This window comes from Mytilus californianus, unplaced genomic scaffold, assembly GCF_021869535.1.
Source record: "Mytilus californianus isolate M0D057914Y unplaced genomic scaffold, xbMytCali1.0.p SCAF_4, whole genome shotgun sequence".
NCBI lineage: Eukaryota > Metazoa > Mollusca > Bivalvia > Mytilida > Mytilidae > Mytilus > Mytilus californianus.
Window position 1 is genome coordinate 4,005,406 of NW_026262690.1, and position 23,401 is coordinate 4,028,806.

Consider the following 23,401-nt stretch of genomic DNA (forward strand, 5'->3'; position numbering starts at 1 on the left):
AATTTACTTTTTGATACATTGTTCTGTACTCGTGTCTCGGAGATGATGTCCACTCTGATTTCGTTTCACAAAATACAAAAGGGGCACGTGAAAATGGCTGACAAGATGACAACAAAAATCAGGCTTTTAGTTTTATTTAATTTTTTTAATTACGCCATGCCTTCAGCCTCAACACCTGCAACTATAGGTCCTGCAGATGCAGACACAAAAGAAGAGTTGCACGTTTTGGCCCAGCATAAAATTGACAGTCTCACAATTTTGATGTTATTGGGACTGCTGATGTTGACCATTTTGACAATCTGGTTGTTCAAACATAAACGTTTACGATTTTTACACGAATCAGGATTATCATTAATTTATGGTATGCATCGTATAAATTTTTAATAAATAAAAGTAAAAGACATTTTAACCTGTTAATTGGTAACACTGACTGCAATTAGTCTACAGTTGAACATGTCATTTGGAAATGCATAGGGGGTGGAGCTAAATACGTAATGCTACCTGTATGAAAATAAGAAGATGTGGTATGATTGCCTTTGAGTCAACTATTCACCAAAGTTCAAATGTCAGGTTCTCTCATGTCGGGGTTACAATTCCCTCCCTAAAGTCACGATGGTGCAAAATTGAATTCTTGATTTAGATTAAATCATTCAGCTTATTGCCCATGAACAGATTAAATAAATTTCTAGACCATAAAGAATGGATGTCTCCGACATTTGTTTGGCCTTTTTTTTTAAAACTTCTTTGATTCCATCATCACTGATGAGTCTTTTGTCATGATTGGTACCTGTGTCTTCAGATAGCATATTTTGATTTACTTTAGTCTGTACTATTCCGCCTATATCAGACGACCCACTTTTCAGTGTGAATGCACATTAAATTGTCATTCCAATGCACTATAATTGATTCTTTTATACACATTAGCCACCACCTCTATTTACACACAAAAATAAGTACATCCATTGATATATACACGAAAGCAACTGGAGCGCAAGTCAATTGACCTATAAAAGTTCATTGCTCCATTTCAAATAAACATTGTCCCTGATGAGCACTTTATATTCTTTAAACTGATTGTTATTAATTGGTTAATTAATACATCCTAAATAGAGTTGAACGCACCTGATGTAACTTAAAACAAAGTCCTCTGGTGATGCACTCCACTGTAAATTTTTCACTTCTTGTCAGAAAATGAAATCCACTGCAGTCGATAATTAACGGTAAAGTGTTAATTTCAGAGCAAAATAATGATTTAATATAGAAGATTGATATTTCAGACATCTGTCCAACAAAAAAATAACCAAAAGACATCTAGAAGGGCAAGATACAGTCCAACAAAAAAACAGGTGTACATTTACATACATGTTTAGCTCTGAATTAAATTGTCATCAGAGACTTAAAAATGTGAATTAATTTAACAAAACAATTAAAGATCTACCATCAACACCAAATTCTAATGAAGAAAAGTTTTAAGATTTGACATATTACAATTACGGTACTGATAATGTGATGGGATCCTGACTTGGGACAGGGACATAATAGTTAAAGGTGTGTTTCTTACTTTTATCTGTATAAATAAATGAGTATGTTGATGTCGGTCATTTTAGAATAGAGAAGGCCTCAGTAGGGTATATTCTGTCATGTCTATTCCTAGGTGTTTCAGATAAAGAATAGATTGGAGGCTAATGATAATAATATCAAATACATTTCTGAGCTAAAGAACTAGTTTCATGAAATTTCCTGATTATGTCTTTAATAACTTTTTTGTATATCTATATCATTTTATGTTGAGAAATTAATAGTGTAAGTCAATTTAATATGATAAAGTAAAATTGTTCATCTGTTTATAGGTATGATTGTGGGAGCAGTAATCAAATATACAGCATCAAACAAATGTGACAGTTCTCCATATGTTAAATTGAATGGAACTGCTTACTACACAGCACCAAACCCACCTGCAGCTGTCTATCTTAAATTACCACAGTCTTTTAATAGTTCCAGGTTACAGGAAGTCAAATATGACTTATGGGGGGAAGTTTCAGAAGATACAATTCACTGCACAGGGTCACTTGTAAGAGCGGTAAGCTATAATGAATTTAAGGAAATTTTTAAAGAAAAGGATTGATAAAATACAGAGTTCTTGAAACTAATTTGTCTTACGGGACATTTGCTTTTTAAGACGAAATTTGCCTCTGGCATACAAAATTATAAGCATGGTATCATTAATGAGGTTTTTTTTTCCAACTGACGTTGTTTGAAATTTGTCAGTCCAAAATTCATTATCATCTGTCCAATCCTTTAATTCTATTGACAAGTTCACCCACTAATGTCAGATATTTGGACTGACAATGAAACAATATATATCAAACATTTCATTTTTGTTTCGTCGCAGAATGAAAGACATGGGGATTACAATCTGGTGGCAGCAAAGCCGTATTCTATTTGTATAAAGCTTTATAAATGTATTTCAGAAGGTATAAGACCTGAATGCTACATACTTTGTATGCAGATACAATATTTTACTAGTTTCCGTCTGTCATATGTCCGTTGTCCTTGACCTCATTTTCATGGTTCAGTAACTGCTTGAAAAAAAAGGGTCTACATGTCTGTCAAACAGGGTCCACCTGACCACTACCTCATTTCATGGATCAGTGATCAAGATTAAGTTTACATGGTCAAGTCCATATCTCGGATACTATAAGCAGTGGTCAACTACATGTATATTTGGTGTATGGAATGATTGTAAGGTGTACATGTCCTACTGGCAAGTTTCCTCTGACCTTGAGCTCATCTTCATGGTCCATTGGTCAATGTTAAGTTTTCATGGTTTTGTCAGTTTATCAGATACTGCAAGCAATAGGTCAATCATATTTGGTGAATGGAATAATTATAAGGTGTACATATCTGTCTGACATGGTTCTACTGACCTTGACCTAATTTCCAGGGATCATTGATGATTTCAAGTTTATGTGATATATGTAGTAAAACCTTCATATTACAGACTTTCAATATGAATTAAATCTTGAATAAAGCAGGCGAGACATTTCAGTGTGTTTATCAATCAAATGCTCTGGACTGACATTTTTCAAGAACTCTGAAAACTATGGATAGATTTATACTCTCTATGGAGATATTTCTTATTTACCTTTATGAATTTTTTTTTAAGAATAAGCTTCAAAATGTAAAGTAATTATAATACCTGTATTATGGACATCGAATTAAGGTCGTTCTGTAACAATTGTACAACTTTTCAAACAAGCAAAAAAGTGAAAAGTATTGACTTCTATTTATATCTGGTTAGTGCACTGTAGCTTGTTTGTGAGAATGTCAATTTGATTACCTATTATGGTATGATAGAATCAATTTCATTACCTATTACTTGTGGTATGATAGAATGATTTTATTGTTGGTCATGAACTAAATAATGTTTATTTGTTCCCTGTGTATAGTTTACAGATCTACAATTAATACTGTGCTGCCATTTAATCATACATATAGTTTGGTTCAATGTGTTATAGTGACACTAGATAATGAATCTTGACTCATTATACAGATTTTGGTTATTTGTTTTTAAGATCATAGAGCTTTTTTGTAACTCCTAATTTCATGAATTTTGACCAATTAAGAAGTTCTAAAAATTAACCATGGATTACACAATCCAGGGGGAGGGAATGGGGGGAGGGGGGGGGGGGCTAGACTACAGATTGGTCCAAGTAGTTTATCAACAGTGATCTCTGTTGAGGAAGTAACATTTGTTCATTAGTTACCATATTTTAAAAGACTAAAAATATGTTTGTATAACCATGGGTCAAATTTTTCAAAGTGGTGAATAGAATTAAAGGAATACATGTACAATGTACCAAACAAGAGTTCACAGTAATTAATTTTTGTTTATAATCAATTTTAATTAGGGCCAGTAGGAGGGAAATTTATTGTTATCCTTGTTATATGATATTTTAAGGTACATGCATTCTCTACTCAGGTATGACATGTGAATGTTATTAAACTGTTTTAAATGCATCAAAAATTTTATAAAGATTCCCATATTTCAGTATAACATTGTTACTCTTTGTATGCTACACTCCATAACAAATTATCTATCTTTAAATATTGTTAAAATATTTGTTAATATGTATGACAGTACTTATAAATATTTAGATCATTTTCAAAGGAGGAGGTGGTGTGCGCTAAGGACTCTTTTCGTCTGAAAAAGGAATTAGTACAAAATCTGGAGGTTTAAGCTTAAAGATAATTGTTAAATATGTGCAGTAATTAATCTGTAATATCTTTGAAATATTATCAATATTTATGAAGAATTTACAGTTGATAGTTAGCAAAATTCCAATTTTTCTACAAAAATTGACAAAATTAGCATATTTTCAGATATATTTGTTTGTTGAAAATTTTGAACACTTGCAAGTACATTATTGTACCACAAAAAATATCTACATGAATGGTATTATTTATGTAGACAAACATTGTTGTAAATTATTAAGTTTGTACTTGCATGTGGTCTCTATTTGCGTGTGCATAAACTATCTAATTAATGACCAAGATTTATATATTTTCGCCAAAACCCCTTTTCCCTGATGTCAGAACTTCTTTTATTGTGATGTCTTGGATTGAAAATTACTCGTTTTTAATTTTGCATTACCTCAATTTTCAAACAGAGATAATGGAAATCTTTAATTTAAAGATCAAATTTCAGTAAAAAGATTAGACAAATTAAGGCTCTTATCACACCCTATCCTTTATCATTTCCTGCTAATATTTAAAACCTGGTATCTTATTAACATGTACAGTGAAAGATGAAACTTCCTGATGCTGTACCCTGTATTCCTATATGTTTATTCACAAAATACATTGGTATTTTTTATATTTTAATCTGGTGATAAAAATTATGTGTTCATTTGTTTATTTTTCCAGTTTTAAATTCGGTCTGCTTCTTATATTTTCTTATTTTCCCAAATTTTCTTAACATCTCAGAAATTTCTATTGACTTTTTTGTAACTCAGTCGGAAAATTTTTAATTCTAATGCAAAAAGTCAATTTTTTCCCAAGCATCCCTCATATTAAATTTTTTCTATTACAGTTAAGGCATTTGTCAATGTATGTCTTAAACTCGCATAGAATTCAGAGTTCCTTTAGAATAAAGATTTTCTTTTAAAAAAACGCAAGTTGTAAATTACGAGTAAAGAAAAGATGAAAAAAACAACATATTTAATGCTGAACTGAAGGATCTTAAAATTTCAGTAAGTAATGCATATCAGTAAGTCTTTCTTCACACTATTTATGCTTGAAATTCCTTCAACAAATATGGCTGTGGTTCTTCAATAACAAACAGACATTTGTCAAGCTGCATGATATGGCAATGATTTACATTATGATCACCCCTTTGCCTGATTAAAAAAACCACTCATATTTGTACTCAAATTATAAACCTCAGAAATTAATTCTAATATTGCATAGTATATATACTTCCATTGATGCAAAATCCCATGTAATATTGCTTTTATTGTTCCTCCATTTGGTTTATGTTTCATTTATTAGCTTAAACCACAGTATTGGAAGAAGTTCTTTATCGTGTTTATACATCATGCTATATGTTATCAATTCTTTAGACAATTTTCTGTATGAAAAATAAGACAAAACTTATTGATTAAGAAAATCTTTTAGAAATAAAGACTATTGCATAATAATGTTGTGGTATTCTGTTACAATTTTTACTTACCATTCCAGGTAACCTTTGACCCTGAGTTTTTCTTCAATGTTTTATTGCCTTTTATCATATTTGAAGCTGGCTACAGTATGAAAAGGGTAGGTCAAATTCATTCAATTAACAGTTATGTATAGTATGTACTAGTCATGTTAGTCTACAAATGGACTATATATAAATCATACTGCTTACATCATGTACATTATACATGCTTTATGTAATACAAACAACAAAATATTTGGAAGTTTACCATATGAATAATTTGAGATGAGGGGTATTTGTCAATTAAACAGAAACCAAACAACACAAGTAAGCTACAGAAGACATTAGAGCAATATTAGGCTAAACATGATGACTTAATCCACCACTTTAGGTTACAAGTAACTAGCTGTAATACAGGTGTACAGAATTATATTAAGGCAGATTTACAAATTTATTATTATAGTTGGACCACAAAATGTTAATATAGATTATAAGGATAGACTTATACACTTATTTTTACTTTCCTTTTCTTCCAGAAACATTTTTTCAAAAATCTTGGAGCCATTATGGCATATGCATTTATAGGAACAACAATTTCTTGTGTAGTTGTTGGGTAAGTATATCGTTAGTTAGAAAGCCTTATCATAAAGATGTGTTATAAAGCTTTGTTTCTTGTGTAGTTGTTGGGTAAGTATGTCATTATGTAGAAAGCCATAAAGTTTTGTTATAAAGCTTTGTTTCTTGTGTAGTTGTTGGGTAAGTATGTCATTATGTAGAAAGCCATAAAGTTTTGTTATCAGTCAGGGGACTTATTGAAATAAGTGATTTTTAAATCACTTATTTAAGTAGCAAATTCGAAGATTTGTCACAAATTGTGATTTTGTAGTTTTACCAAAATTTTAAACACATAGGTTTAGATAATATCTTCTCATTAGTAAAATTGAAAAAAAATGAACTTTTTGCTTCTTTTAAGCAGCAAGCAGTGGCAAGGTTAATGCCTTTGATGCAATCATTTAGCTGCAAATTCTATTTTAGTTGAAAAAAAGCTATAAAAATGACTTTACATAATGAACTGATACTTTCTTAATAGATTTTTCCCAGCAGTGGGAGTATTTTTCCTGTAAAATTCAAGGTTTCATCTTATAGATTATGTAATCAAATTCTACTGTTCGCGATCAAAATTTCACTGTTCGGGGGTGTTGAAATTAGTGGGGTTATTAAAATAATGATACTTAAGGAAGTGATTTTTTGGAAGGAAATTGAGGTATGATACTTCAACAAGTGATTTTTATGTCATTATCCTAGATTTAGTACAAGGTCATCACCTGACATGACCCGGTCATCCTATCAACACAGATGTTGGTTCTGATAATTTTAGCACATAATTAGTCCCTGGATCATTAGTATTCTATATTTAAAGCTACAATAAAATTAAATCACTTAGTCTAGTGATTAATTTGTACTACTTAAATAGGTGATTATTAAAGAAAGACAACTCTTTCTTCCAACCTTATGGACATAATGTTACTTGAATCAGTGATTTAGAAAATCACTCATTTAAGTAAGTCCCCTGACTGGTTATAAAGCTTTGTTTCTTGTGTTGTTGTTGGGTAAGTATGTCATTATGTAGAAAGCCTTATCATAAAGTTTTGTTATAAAGCTTGGTTTCTTGTGTGGATTCATGATTTTGTAATAATTTTATCTTAAACTTAAAAATCAAAATATAAACACTGCTTGTGCAGATAAAGGAAACACGATGAAAGTAATTTTTTTTGGAAATATTTTCCTGTATTGAGACGAATATTTTATGGTCTAGTTAAGCTAATAATTGGGTAATTTTTATACGACCGCAAAAAATTTTGCGGTCATACATTGGTATCACGTCGTCGTCGTCAGCGTCGTCCGAAGACATTTGGTTTCCGGACAATAACTTTAGTAAATGTAAATAGAAATCTTTGAAATTTAAACACAAGGTTTATAACCACAAAAGGAAGGTTGGGATTGATTTTAGGGGGTTATAGTCCTAAAAGTTTAGGAATTAGGGGTCAAAAAGGGGCCCAAATAAGCATTTTTCTAGTTTCCAGACAATAACTTGTGGAACGGTGTATGGATCTCTCTGAAATTAGACCACAAGTTTCCATACTACAAAGTGATGGTTAGGATTTGCTTTGGGGGGTTATGGCTCAAACCGTTTAGGAATTAGGGGCAAAAAAGGGGGAAAAACAAGGGCTTCCTGGTTAATGGACAATTACTTAAAAGTACAATGTTATGTTTGGATTACCTCCCTTACACTGCTTTTAAATTATGTATAAAGAAATGTTGTATTGTCTTGAGGTGATTAGCTGTCAATTTATTTTTAGAAAATACTATTTATAAAATGCTGATTAAGGAATATTAATTTTAGCCATGATTATGTATGCTATTTTCTATTTTAAGACTTTTATGCTGTATTTAAATGGGTAATTATGGTTGCAAACTCCATTGGAAATTTGAATTGAGATTATGACCATATCTTGAGGGAAAGAATTTTTTTTTTTAAAAAGGGGTGGGGGAGGTGAAAAAGAAATTGTGAGGGGGAGGGGCAAAGTTTTTCATTTCAGATCTCAGAAATTAAAAAAGAAAATTTCTTCAAATATTTTTTTTTTTTGCAAAAGAAAAGGGGGGGGGGGGGGGTTAACATTTTTTTTTTTTTTTTTGTTTTTTGGGGGGGGGGTCAATTCGCAACAGCATAGTGTATTGCACAAAAGCAAACAAATTTAATATAAATTCAAATCATATAACCAATTCCAAGTTCTTTGACTACAGTTATTCTGTGTCAGAAACCTATTATGTGTCAAATATTTAATTACAATCCAAATTCAGACCTGTATCAAGCGCGAATATTGTGTCCATTTTTGCCCCAACTGTTCAGGGTTGGACCTCTGTGGTTGTATCCAGCTGCGCTCGGTGAAGCAATTTATTTAAAGAGAGAAAACATAATCTCAGTTGTTCTTGGGATGCATTGATACATCTTTAGTTAAAGTTTTAGTATAATACTAATCATAGTGATAATGTATGGTTTGACGAGGACAGTTTCTTTATATTGTACAGGGGAATGGTTAAACAAGATTTCTTTATATTTTACAGGGGTATAATGTATGGTTTGACAAGGTTAATGAAGGACATTGTGAAGGAGTTTACTCTGAATGATTGTTTTTGGTTTGGAGCAATAATCTCTGCGACTGATCCAGTCACAATTCTGTCCATATTTAGTGATCTGAAGGCTGATGTAGATCTGTTTGCTTTTATTTTTGGTGAAAGTGTCTTAAATGATGCTGTTGCTATTGTTTTATCATCGTAAGTACATTAATATTAGGAATAGTCCATATCCTACATTGTTATAATACTTATTTAATGATAGTTGTGAATAAAAATTGAGGAGTCAACCAGGAGTACCTTATTTCTTTTGTCCTTCCCTTCTCATTTCCTCCCCTGTTACTTTCACTCCTACCTGTCTTGTTTGATTTGTCAATCCACTTACTTAGTCTCCTCTCTCCATCTTAGCCGAGTTGATGATAATGAATGCTGTCTGGCATCAAAATTTCAGTTAGTTGGAAAAAATTATTTGAGCCATTAGGCTATCTCTACTAAACTTAGGGTCAATAGGTCAATATCATTTGAGCCTTTAGGATGTCTTTACCAAACTAAAGGTCGAAATCATTTGAGCCATTAGGATATCTTTACCAAACTGAGAATCAATAGGTCAATGGTCAAGGTTTCAGGAGCTATTAACAGACCAAAAGTTTAGAAAAATTTTTGTTTTCCAGTATTATCTTTTATACCACATTTCCAACTTTCAGCAAACTTGGTTCATTAATGCCACACACAGAGAGGAAGGGAGAACCTTAACATAATTGGTTCATTAATGCCCCACACAGAGAGGAAGGGAGAACCTTAATATAATTGGTTCATTAATGCCCCACACAGAGAGGAAGGGAGAACCTTAACATAATTGGTTCATTAATGCCCCACACAGAGAGGAAGGGAGAACCTTAATATAATTGGTTCATTAATGCCCCACACAGAGAGGAAGGGAGAACCTTAATATAATTGGTTCATTAATGCCCCACACAGAGAGGAAGGGAGAACCTTAACATAATGATTGGGATAAATAGCTCATAGTAGACTTACTTTAGATTTTTGACCAGATTGGACAAAGTTCAAAACTGGCTTATAGTATGGTGATGTCGAGCAGGCGAGGGAGAGGAAAAGTGGATACTTAATTTGTGTAATCAACTCCTACAGTTTTCAACCCCAATCCCCTTAAACTTCACAAGAAGATTGCACAGGTGGTGTACCTGCTATTATGGAATCATTTGATGATTTTTTTTCTCATTTTTGCAGACTTGGGAACTTAGTTATTTGTCATCAAAATTTATGAAGAAGGTACAAGTTTTCAACTTCTCCTCCTAAGACTTTGTAGAAATGCCCAAACTTTCATGTAATTTCAAGTATATTGCAAACATTCTACATTGATTAGTCACAAATATTGTAACCCAACCATTTGAGACTTTGACCCATTTTTGTCTCGCCTGCAACAATAGTTTCAGAATGCGAGACATAGGGATTACAATGGAGGCAACGGCTTTAACTATTTGTATAAAGCTTTAAATTTCAGTGGCTAGAAGACCTGGATGCTTCATACCTTGTATGCTGATACCTTATGTTATGAAGTTTCCATTTGTCTTATGTCCATTATCCTTGACCTCATTTTCATGGTTCAACGAATGCTTGGAAAAAAACTTGTCTTGCGTTGACTAAGTCAATAAAGAAGACTTAGGCGTTCTGTTTCCGACAGTGGTGTTAACGATGTATTAGTTTGTGATTAGGTCAAGTTTAGGGGGAACCAATAGTGGTAGGTCCATGATATTCCGTATGCAGTTATATTAGAATTGGCACATCTCATTTCTATATATAGAGGTTATTTGGTCTGACCCCCTCAGTCATAGTCTATTGACTTTGAAACTTTTGCTTAGCTTACATGTATTAGTTTGTGATTAGGTCAGTTTATAGGCAACTATTAGTGGTAGGTCAATAATATTTGGTATGCAGTTGTATTAGCATTGGCACATCTCATTTCCATGGAGATTGTTTGACTCCACCCTATGGTTCATTGACTTTAAATGTTTTGCATTATTTAAATGTTTAAGTTTATGATAAGATAAGTTTAAGATGAACGACTATGTTAAGTCAATGATAATTGGTATGCAGTTGTATTGGCTTTTGCAAGTCTCATTTCCATGGAGATTATATGGCTCCACCCCCTCACTGTGGTTCATTGACTAAATAGTTTACAAAGGGAACCACTTACAATATTAAGTCAATGGTATTTGGTATGCAGTTTTATAATCATTGGCATTTCACATTTCCATGGAGGTTATTTGTGCCTGCACCTTCAGTCATTGTTCATTAACTTTAAATGATTTGCATTGTTTACATGTTTCAATATTGTCATTTTAATTTCAACCTTTGCATTATACCATCAAAACTACAAAATGTGAGACATATCTCTGTGTCAACAGTTCATTTGTCATGTGAATTTCTCACTTATGAGTAATTATGGTAAATATAAGTTCCTTGCAAGGTCTACTTGTCTGTCAGACAGGGTTCAGTGATCAAGGTTGAGTTTTTGTGGTGAAGTCTGTTTCTCAGATACTATAAGCAATATGTCAACTATATTTGGTGTATGGAATGATTGTAAGGTATACATGTCCAACTGATAGGTTTCATCTGACCTTGACCTCATTTTCATGGTTCATTTAGCAATGTTTATAGATATAAGAAGATGTGGTATGAGTGCCAATGAGACAACTCTCCATCCAAGTCAAAATTTATAAAAGTAAACCATTATAGGTCACAGTACGGTCTTCAACACGGAGCCTTGGCTCACACCGAAAAGTAAGCTTTAAAGGACCCCCAAAATTACTAGTATAAAACCATTCAAACGGGAAAACCAACGGTCTAATCTATATAAAAAACGAGAAATGAGAAACACTTATGAACCACATCAACAAACGACAACTACTGAACATCAGATTCCTGACTTAGGACAGGTGCAAACAAATGCAGCGGGTTTAAACGTTTTAATGGTACCAAACCTTCACCCTTTTTTTGAAACAATAGTGTAACATCACAACATAGTTTTTGTTGTTTGGTCTATTTCTCAAATACTGTAACCAAAAGGGCCACTATGTTTGATGCATAGAATGATTGTGAGGTGTACATGTCAGTCTCGCAGGTTTCATATGACCTTGACTTCATTTCCATGACTCATTGGTAAATGTTAATTTTCTTTTGGTTTGGTCTGTTTTTCAAATGCTATAAACTATAGGACCACTGTATTTGGTGTATGGAATGATTGTAAGGTGTACATGTCTATCTGGTATGGTTCATCTGACCTAGACCTCATTTTCATGGATCATTGTTAATGATAAGTGTATGGGATACTTAAAGTAAAACCTCCATATTACAGACTTTCAAGGTAGATTCAATCATGATAAGTAAAGCAGGTGAGACATCTCATCATGTGCACTCTTGTTATAGCTGTTGTTTGACTTATTTGATGTGTACTATTGTTGACTAGTTTACTTTTCTTTCAGGTCTGTAGATAGTTATAGATTGAAGAGTAATCAAGAAGGTTTCAATGCAGATGCATTCTTCCTATCTATTGGAAACTTTGCTAAAATATTCCTTGGAGCATTTGGTATTGGATCAGCATTAGGATGTGTTAATGCTTTAATATCCTTTGTAATTTTCTATGTTTTATGATTTTAGTCAGCCTAGTGTTCACATTGTATTATTAAAGGAAAAGTTTTAGTTATTTTATAATTTTTTTTTTTAAATATAACAAATAATAACAAGTTTTGCATAAATTTTTTTAAACATTTTTGGAGATCTAACACTGCCCTTGCACTTCTTGTCAATCTCATATCTATTTAGATATTACATACACCCACACATTTTGAATTAATCTAGCATCCTGATTACCGTTAGACATATTTATGCCCCCGCTGTCACCGGAGGAGGCATTAAGTGTTACCCTTGTCCGTCCGTATGTACGTCCCAAAATTGGTTTCTGTTCTCTAACTTTAGTTTGCCTCAACCAAATGTTATGAAACTCATACACAATGCTTATTACCACAAAATTCAGATCAATTTAGAATTTGGGTGGCGTCACTTTTACCATTCTGGGGTTATGCCCCTTAATAAATGGATTAGACTTTTCTCAGAAAGAAACAAACAGGTTCAGTATTTACGAAATCCTGAGTCAATTATACAAAAATCATCAGAACCTATTTTTTCTAATACAAATGACTTCTCAAAAACATATTTTAGAATGATCATGGAAGACACAATTGATTTTTCTGGTTTTCTTGAATTATGAACTTTTATTGACCCTTTGTATGTTCTCTTTTTGTTTTAACTGACCTTGCCCTATTTGCACCTTATGAAACATTGTCATCACTTGGACTGATTAGACAATTGGCATGTCATAAGGGTGTTGCAAAGCTGTTAATTGAATAGTCTTCGGCAATTTAAAAAAATAACTCCAAACTGGAGATGGGATGGACAGTTTTAATTCTTTCTTTATTAATTATTGGAATGTTGTATTTTTTTTGGTAAAAATTGTATTTTGAAATAAAGAAAACAATATTTGGAAAAGGAAACTAAACTGACTGTTTAATTTGACTTTAACTTTTTTTGGAAATTTCTATTGGAAAGGTAAAAAAATCTGCATAAATAAACTTCCTTTCACTATAATTCAACAATTTGTCTACAATGAATCGTATTATTTTCAGTATTTACAACTGTTTTCCTTAACTGTATAACATAACAAAATTTACGAAGATACGAGACCACCCACTGTTAGAGACAGCTTTGTTGTTTCTGATGTCATACATGTCATTCCAGGCTTGTGAAGCTGCTGAACTCACAGGTATGTTATAGCCTGGTCTCGTTAGTAATGTTATGTTATAGCCTGGTCTCATAGTAATGTTATGTTATAGCCTGGTCTCATAGTAATGTTATGTAATAGCCTGGTCATATTATTTGTATCTTTAGAAATAAGAAGATGTGGTATAATTACCAATGAGACAACTGTCCACCAGAGACCAAATGACATTGAAGTTAACGACTATAGGTCACCAAGACCAAATGACATAGAAGTTAACAACTATAGGTCACCTTACGGTCTTCAACAATGAGCAAAACCCATACCGCATAGTCAGCTATAAAAGGCCCAGAAATGACAAATGTTAAACTATTTAAACAAGAAAACTAACGTCATGATGAGTCAGTTCTCTGACTTATGAGGTTTGAAGTTTGGAATCTTCCATCTCTTTTTTTGTACCTGGCCCGAGAACACAGTTATTTCGTAGTGCATTTCTTTTAGAGAATAAATTCAAATTAAAAAAATCGCACCTGCTCTATCTCAAAAAGATTTTTACAGTGTAGTGTACTACTATTGATACAAATAATATCAAAATTATAGAAACTTCTACCAGCTCTAACTCAAAATATTGACAATTCTGTGTTAAGGGGGGCTACAATTCAGTTTGACAGCTTCAGACATTCTAATTTTTGACCTTTTTTAACTGGACCAAATCACTACTTAACATAAAGATTCAGCACCCAAATTTTTTTAACATGTAATTTCATCCCCTTACTTAATATTTCATGCATAAAATATCAAGAAATAAATTAGGAAAGTGTTTAAAAAAAAAATGCAAGTTATACACTGTTCACACTAGGGACTATATTCGTAGACAACGAAAACCAAAGGACGATAACTGTGTCCTTGGACCACCTGTGAGGCATTCTGCACCCTAAACAATAACCTTTAAGGGTTGACATTTGGATATTTACCTTTTCTATATATATAGCTACATGCCATTATTGTAAAATGTACCCTGTCCTATCTCCTTGTACATTTTTATTAATGTTTATTTTTCAGGTATTGTTGATATCCTTTTCTGTGGTATAACACAAGCTCATTTTTCATGCAATAATGTACCCTGTCGTACCTCCTTGTTTATTTATATGAATGTTTGTTTTCAGGTATTGTTGGTATCCTGTTCTGTGGTATAACACAAGCTCATTATACATATAATAATTTATCTGAGGAATCTAAGCATAGAACTAAGCAGGTGAGTAAAGCATGATAAGTGCCAATTATTTCTCATTGCAGCAATAATCTTGCAATCTGATTGGTTAATAACCTGGGTGTAAGAAACATACCAATCCAGTTCACCTGAGGATAAATTTTAGCCACAAATTACAAAAAATTAAAACAACAAAAATTTAGCAAAAATGCTCGTGTATGTAACAACGTATTTGATTTTAACGAAAGAAACCTCTGTATTACTGAAAAATTATTATACCAGGGTTCGATATCACAAACTAGTCAAAACATTTACTAAATTTTATCATCGGTACAAGGACATCATTCGTAAATATAAATCAACATGCAGACATCTTATACGTTCAGGTATTTCACGTCCAATCTTTTATGGTAATATTCTATACAAAGCACAAAAATGTCGACATTGACCTCAAAAGCTAACCAAACCTTTAAACAGACTTATTCAGAAGGGATATAGTTACGATACTGTTGTCAGGTTATTAAAGATAGCATATTTTGGTATTAATATTTATTCACTCATAGGGTCTTTGCATCGGAAATAAACACATTTATTCTAAAACCAGTTATTGGCATGATATGGGTTATGTTCTACTCATATATTTTATGATGGTATATTAAAATCAATCGGGTCCAGGACCAATCCAGTATATCTTATTATAATCCTTCGTGATTAATTCCATTTTCTATGTGCATACATTTAGTGTAATTTAGAGCTGGTAAACTCAGTGTATGATAAAAATTTCTGGTTATGGAATACATTCTTCTGCATTTATTTTCATATTTTTCTAGAAATTCACACTTGCATGCTTGTAGTATAATTATTGTGTGTGGATTTTTAGAATAGAAATCCAGATCAGGTCTGGGTTTCTTGTACTAAAAAAGGTGTTTCGGTTATGGTCATGTAGACCTAGGCCTATCCTCATCAGGTATCGCTAGCCTATATGTTTCCTTTCTTGTAATATGTAGAATAGTTCCAATTTGATTTCTCTTATGGGGATACGACACCTGTTTTACCATCGTTTTTTTATCTTTTTTCTTCTTTCTGGTTTTTATATCAAAATCAATCAGGTCCAGGACCAATCCAGTATATCTTATTATAATCCTTCGTAATTAGTTCCATTTTCTATGTGCATTAGAGTAATTTAGAGCTGGTAAACTCAGTGTATGATAATTATTTCTGGTTATGGAATACATTCTTCTGCATTTATTTTAATATTTTTTCTAGAAATTCACACTTTGTGAAATAATGTTCTCTACAAAAAATGAATAAAGAAATAATATAGTGTTATTAACTGGCTGTTTCTGTATTGGCCCTGTTATAGATTCGAGGTTAGCTGTATTGGACCCTCGACTCAAAGAGCGAGGGCGTATACAGCTGATCGAGAATTTATAACAGGGCCAAAACAGATACAGCCAGTTCATAACACTTTTATTTAATGATATTTATTCTTTTAATTAGAATAAACTAAGAAACTTACCGTGAAGAAGATACAGAATTTCATATCTGAACTTGTCTTTTCGCATTCACGTCCATGGATTTTTTGTCAACATTGTCAGATGTAATTTCTGATTTCTCGTCCAAGTACTTAATATTATGCTATTACAATTCATTTTATCTAGCAAGTATAAAGTAGCTGGGAAGAATAAATCAGACAGTTTAATTATTTTTACTCTTAGATCGACTGTGTTCTGATGATTGATCAACGGAATTGAAACAGTGTCAATAATCGAAAGCCGTACTCAAAAAGGCTGTGAAATATTTCCGTTTCAAGACGTTACAAATTTAAAACACTGAACATCATTTAAATTTTTTATTTTATGATTTTTAAGTTGAAAAAATATAATACAAATGTTTTTTATGCATAACGATACGTCCAAAGTTAAGTAAGGCGTAAGAAAATTGAAACTGGAAGTGAACGTCCCGTATTCGCCCATGGGCCAATACGGCTTTTTTTTCGTATTGGCCCTATTTTTTTTCCGTATTGGCCCTGTCCAAAAAGCAATATTAACTCTTGATTTATATCGACAGGGCAATGTCATCAGTATTGCACATGCTGATTTGCTCATATCATTTAATAAAACTTGTTATTAAATCAATTTGTGCTTGTTTCAAGAAAGATGCATTAATATATAATTGTATATTTGCAGTTGTTTGAATTGATGCATTAATATATAATTGTATATTTGCAGTTGTTTGAATTGATGAATTTCCTGGCAGAAAACTTCGTATTCCTATACATAGGAGTTTCCATATTTACATTCCAGTACCAGTATTGGCATGCAGGATTTATATTTGCTTCTGTTGTATCCTTATATTATGACATTTAAAGTTTATATCGACCTATCAGAACTCATTAGTTTATTCACCCTCTGGTACTGAAATGTTTTCAATTATTTTAAAACATAGATATGTCAGGATTATGCTACTGAAGACTTTTGTCTACTCCTTTTAGGCTAGGGGTCTGGGGCATTAAGTGTTACCCTTGTCCGATGTCCCGTCCGTCCCTCACATACGTCCCCAAAATTGGTTTCCGTTCTCTAACTTTAATTTGCTTGAACCAAATGTTATAAAACTTATACACAATGCTTATTACCACAAAACACAGATCAGGTTTGAAATTGGGTGGCGTTACTTTTACCGTTCTTGAGTTTATAAATGGAAAAATTGCTAAATCTGTCGTTTCCATTCTCTAACTTAAGTTTGCCTCAACCAAGTGTTATGAAACTTATACACAACACTTATAATCACAAAACAGTCTTAACTACATGAACCCTGCATCTGTATGTGGAAGTTGACTCATGCATATTTACAAGCGAGTGCATCTGTGGACCATAGACACATTCTCCATTTATGTTTTAATGATGCTCACACAAGTTTTATGTATTAGACTTCCCAGACTTTGGTCTTAAGCATATCTGATGAAGGTTATTCAAGAAACATGTGTGTACCATTACAAACTGGACACCACAATATAGCCAATAGTGCTGAAAAACTTAACAATCTAACTAAATGTTGTTTAATGCATGTTGAATGTGTATTGTTCACTCTAGAGATCATTATTCACCTGTCAGCTGAGCAATGAATGTGTTTGTAGTAGGAATAAAAATTCTGGTCATTCTTAGTCCCTCTATCTGTGGTTGGTACAAATTTCAATGACGGCCAAAAAAAATTTTTCAAAAATTATTAATCTTTTCAATGCAATAAATGGATCAAACATTATCTAAATGCAATTTTAATCATGTTTTGATGAAGAAACAAATTTATTTTGCTGAAAATCAGAATCTTTTGGTGTACACTCATGTAACAAGTGCCGACGGTGAAAGAAAATACATAGATTTGTTTCTTTGAAATAACATTTTCACAATGTTTCTTAAGAAATAAATTGTCTATGTCTTCAAATTTCTTTACATTACTTTTAAATGTAAAATTGCTGTTTTATCAACTTGATACAAATGGAAAATTACTTATGATGAAATCAACTGTTGTATTTACCTGGGTGACTATAGAAATCTTTCTTGGAGGTCAGGAAAAGCTAATTGACAGATGGGTGAGCAACTTCCTCGCCCCAGAAAAGCTAATTGACAGATGGGTGAGCAACTTCCTCGCCCCAGTCGCCTTGTAACTTGAACCCTAGACTATGTCCTTTTATAGCATCCTTAAAAATAAATGAATGCCCTTGGGGAAATCCTGAAAATGCTCAAATGTTTTGTTGCAAAAAGAATGGGAACCCTGTAGTTTAGAATATCAATTTTATCATTTATAAAATATTTGCACTTCAATTAAGTTGAGAATTTTAAAACCAACAAAGACAATTATATATATGCATTTCAACTTTCCTTAACACTATCTCAGTTTTCTATTATTGTTGCAAGATTTTGTAATATTTATCCACTATCACTTTTATTAAACATTGGAAGAAAAAACAAAATCAAGACGAGCTTCATGCACATGATGATGTTTTCTGGTGAGTACTATATAATATTAACATGCCAGCTACCACCATGAAACGAAAAAATATTGATTTACCTGAATGTTCATGATGGTGAGAATTAGACTAGGGGTAAATAAGTTATTTTTAACTAAATACAAATTTTACTGCTTACATTCTAAATTCTAAATAGTTTGTAAAGACGTACGAAAATTCATATATTCCAGGATTAAGAGGTGCTATTGCATATGCTTTATCTATCAGAAATACAGCAACAACTGCCAAAAAGTTGATGGTGTCATCAACAATGTTTATAGTACTAATAACTGTGATTCTTTGTGGCGGTTTGACAACACCCATGTTACAGTGGCTCCAGATAAGGTAATTTATTTGTAACTTGGGAATAATTTCATGTTGAATTAGTTCCAAATAAGGCAATATCACAAACAACCTGAATTTCGATTTGGAAATCACAAGAATATTTTGCTTCCCAATTTTTATATACTATAACAAATTTTTAATGTTGTCATAAATTTTACAAGCTATCAGATATTTGTCATCAACTCCAAACTCCCTAAAATGACAAAAAAACATTAACATATTACAAAGGACAACAACTAACGAGGTTTCTAGATAGATATAAGAAGATGTGGTATGAGTGCCAATGAGAAAACCCTCCATCCAAGTCAAAATTTATAAAAGTAAACCATTCTGTCTTGGAACAGGGACATGTTGTAGCTGATATTACGTAATCATTATGTTTTGGTTTTCAAATGGTTATTGTCATTCGTTTTTTTTGGGGGGGGGGGGCTCCAAAAAAATATGATGACAGGAGTAAATCTGTAAATTTTCTCCATGTTTCGACAATAAAGTTTCTGAACAGGTTGCAGGTATTCCTACAGACACCAATGTCCCCATTTAATAGCAGACTTGTTCCTGTATTGTTTATATGAACCACAGTTTATGACCAAACTCTGAGTAAAGATCAGTTTTATTTCCATTTAATCGATAAATTTATTAACTCTTACCTTAATGATATTTTTGGTTTAAATGATAAAAAGTTCTCTAATTTTACTACAAAATTTACCATTGGGAGGTCATTTAAATAATCTAATATAAACAGCAATTATATTCTCCTTTTAGATTTGGGTATTTCAGTTACACATGGAAAACTTGATACAAAAATTACAACAAAAGAGACAATTTTTCATTGATTATTGTTAATTGTCCCTTTTTAGCTCACCTGACCTGAAAGGTCAAGTGAGCTTTTCTCATCACTTTGCGTCCGTCGTCCGTCGTCCTGCGTCCGTCGTCCGTCGTCCGTCGTCCGTCGTCCGTCGTCCGTAAACTTTTACAAAAATCTTCTCCTCTGAAACTACTGGGCCAAATTTAACCAAACTTGGCCACAATCATCATTGGGGTATCTAGTTTTAAAAATGTGTGGCGTGACCTGGTCAACCAACCAAGATGGCCGCCACGGCTAAAAATAGAACATAGGGGTAAAATGCAGTTTTTAGCTTATAACTCAAAAACCAAAGCATTAAGAGCAAATCTGACATGGGGTAAAATTGTTCATCAGGTCAAGATCTATCTGCCCTGAAATTTTCAGATGAATCGGACAACCCGTTATTGGGTTGCTGCCCCTGAATTGGTAATTTTAAGGAAATTTTGCTGTTTTTGGTTATTATCTTGAATATTATTATAGATAGAGATAAACTGTAAACAGCAATAATGTTCAGCAAAGTAAGATTAACAAATAAGTCAACATGACTGAAATGGTCAGTTGACCCCTTTAGGAGTTATTGCCCTTTATAGTCAATTTTTAACCATTTTTCGTAAATCTAAGTTATCTTTTACAAAAATCTTCTCCTCTGAAACAACTGGGCCAAACTAAACCAAACTTGGCCACAATCATCATTGGGGTATCTAGTTTAAAAAATGTGTGGCGTGACCCGGCCAACCAACCAAGATGGCGGCCACAGCTAAAAATAAAACATAGGGGTAAAATGCAGTTTTTGGCTTATAACTCAAAAACCAAAGCATTTAGAGCAAATCTGACATGAAGTAAAATTGTTTATCAGGTCAAGATCTATCTGCCCTGAAATTTTCAGATGAATCGAACAACCTGTTGTTGGGTTGCTGCCCCTGAATTGGTAATTTTAAGGAAATTTTGCTGTTTTTGGTTATTATCTTGAATATTATTATAGATAGAGATAAACTGTAAACAGCAATAATGTTCAGCAAAGTAAGATTAACAAATAAGTCAACATGACTGAAATGGTCAGTTGACCCCTTTAGGAGTTATTGCCCTTTATAGTCAATTTTTAACAATTTTTCGTAAATCTTAGTAATCTTTTACAAAAATCTTCTCCTCTGAAACTACGTGGCCAAATTAAACCAAACTTGGCCACAATCATCATTTGGTTATCTAGTTTTAAAAATGTGTGGCGTGACCTGGTCAACCAACCAAGATGGCCGCCACGGCTAAAAATAGAACATAGGGGTAAAATTCAGTTTTTGGCTTTTAACTCAAAAACCAAAGCATTTAAAGCAAATCTGACATGAAGTAAAATTGTTTATCAGGTCAAGATCTATCTGCCCTGAAATTTTCAGATGAATCGGACAACCCGTTGTTGGGTTGCTGCCTTTGAATTGGTAATTTTAAGGTAATTTTGCTGTTTTTGGTTATTATCTTGAATATTATTATAGATAGAGATAAACTGTAAAAAACAATAAATGTCGGCAAAGTAAGATCTACAAATAAGTCAACATGACCGAAATTGTCAGTTGACCCCTTTAGGAGTTATTGCCCTTTATAGTCAATTTTTAACCATTTTTTCGTAAATCTTAGTAATCTTTTACAAAAATCTTCTCCTCTGAAACTACTGGGCCAAGTTAATTATAGATAGAGATAATTGTAAGCAGGAAAAATGTTCAGTAAATTAAGATGTACAAACACATCACCATCACCAAAACACAATTTTGTCATGAATCCATCTGCGTCCTTTATTTAATATTCACATAGACCAAGGTGAGCGACACAGGCTCTTTAGAGCCTCTAGTTTGGATGATGTTGTTCCTTTGGCCCCTTCTCATGTTGTGTGTGTTTTTGCTATGTCCCTGTTTGTAGTGAATTAAGATTTCATTGAGCATCATCTAAGTATAACTGGTAAGTGATTAAGTCAGCGATTTCTTTATCACAAATTACTTCATACTTTTGCTAAATTCTTTCATAGATACAAAGATTTGGTTTTGAAATTTGTTTTTTGCCTAAAGAAATTTTGATACAAACAAGATATCATAATGTAATTTTTACAGTGATGTTGTTTATAGAGCCTGGCAATTTAGATACCATCCATACATGCTATATATACTAATTTACCTTTAAGTAAACTTATTCTTACAGGTTATCAATAAACGTATTTACACTTTAGGTATTTAGCTATATTTTGCCTCAGAATGACCTTAGATCTACTCCGAATCACCTTTTGACGTCAGGCAACAATCACTTTTTAATTGTGACGTCAAATGTTTTGAATTATGATGTCAAAGTTTACGGGAACCTGTGTGATTTTATGTAATGGCGGACAAATTTGCATACAAGTGTAAATACGTCTATTTAGCACCATAGTAACATCTTTGGATATTATTTTGATTAGTACTAACAGTTATTTTGTTTTACATGAATTAAAACATAACTAAATATGTATTGCTATACCTTTAAGAAAACTTATAGTCCTACATCTTGTCAATATCATATACTTAAATTTTGACATTGCAGACTGTTTATGATGTCGTTACACTATATCTGTTGGATGTGTACTGATTGATACTTAAGTCTGGGCCTATATATAATAATTTAATATTTGATTTGTAGATGTTACCTCAATCAATTGCATGCAGTGACACAGGTCCAGACCCAGTATTGGTTTTGTTATATAAGAAATTAATTTAATATATATTACACAGATTAAATATCTTATATTGAATAGTTCATATGATAATTTATTGTTTTAGAGTTGGAGTTGATGAAGATGTTGAAATGAAAAATATAAAAGAGTCAAGAGAGGTAACGCTATAGGGTCATAAAAAAAAAAAAAAAAATCAAAAACTTTGAAGAAAGAGAAAATCTAATAGAAAAAAAAATTATAATTATTGTAATGACAACATACTGTTTATATAAGTTTGAACACACAGTTATAAAACAGTCTACTATATACCAGCATTTATATGTCACAAAGTATTGATGCAAAAATTATATTATGGTCATTGAATGTTAATTATTATTTGTTAAAACCTTTGTAAATATAAATGAACTATTATATATACCTCAGTAAGCTTTTGCCATTAAGCATGAACGCTAACTAACTTAATGCTACGCTTTGGTATTTAAGAATTCTGTAAAGTTATATGCAATGTAAAATTATATTATTCTGATCTGAAATGTGTCAACAGAGCTTATGGAGGGCTGAGGCTTTGTTTTATTCTTTATTTAACTGTTAAATGTTCCCAGATTCCCATATTTTTAGGCTGGTTGCCAACCTTATGCTATAATAACAGGAGAATTTTGGTTGATTTTCTCAGCTGATTTAT

The 23,401-nt window shown here is 32.4% G+C and overlaps 1 protein-coding gene across 1 annotated transcript in view; it reads left to right on the forward strand.

Moving 5' to 3' along the window:
- The first annotated feature begins 92 nt into the window (after positions 1–92).
- The window catches only part of LOC127699066 (sodium/hydrogen exchanger 9-like), a 47,765-nt gene continuing 24,456 nt past the window's right edge, over positions 93–23,401 (forward strand). Inside the window, exons 1-12 of the mRNA XM_052202806.1 lie at positions 93–361; positions 1,851–2,122; positions 5,740–5,817; positions 6,235–6,311; positions 8,825–9,034; positions 12,337–12,475; positions 13,568–13,673; positions 14,795–14,883; positions 17,070–17,183; positions 18,733–18,844; positions 19,036–19,189; positions 22,826–22,877. Of these exons, the coding sequence (XP_052058766.1) occupies positions 94–361; positions 1,851–2,122; positions 5,740–5,817; positions 6,235–6,311; positions 8,825–9,034; positions 12,337–12,475; positions 13,568–13,673; positions 14,795–14,883; positions 17,070–17,183; positions 18,733–18,844; positions 19,036–19,189; positions 22,826–22,877 (1,671 nt within the window). The 5' untranslated portion in view covers position 93. The remainder of the gene's footprint in view (positions 362–1,850; positions 2,123–5,739; positions 5,818–6,234; positions 6,312–8,824; positions 9,035–12,336; positions 12,476–13,567; positions 13,674–14,794; positions 14,884–17,069; positions 17,184–18,732; positions 18,845–19,035; positions 19,190–22,825; positions 22,878–23,401) is intronic.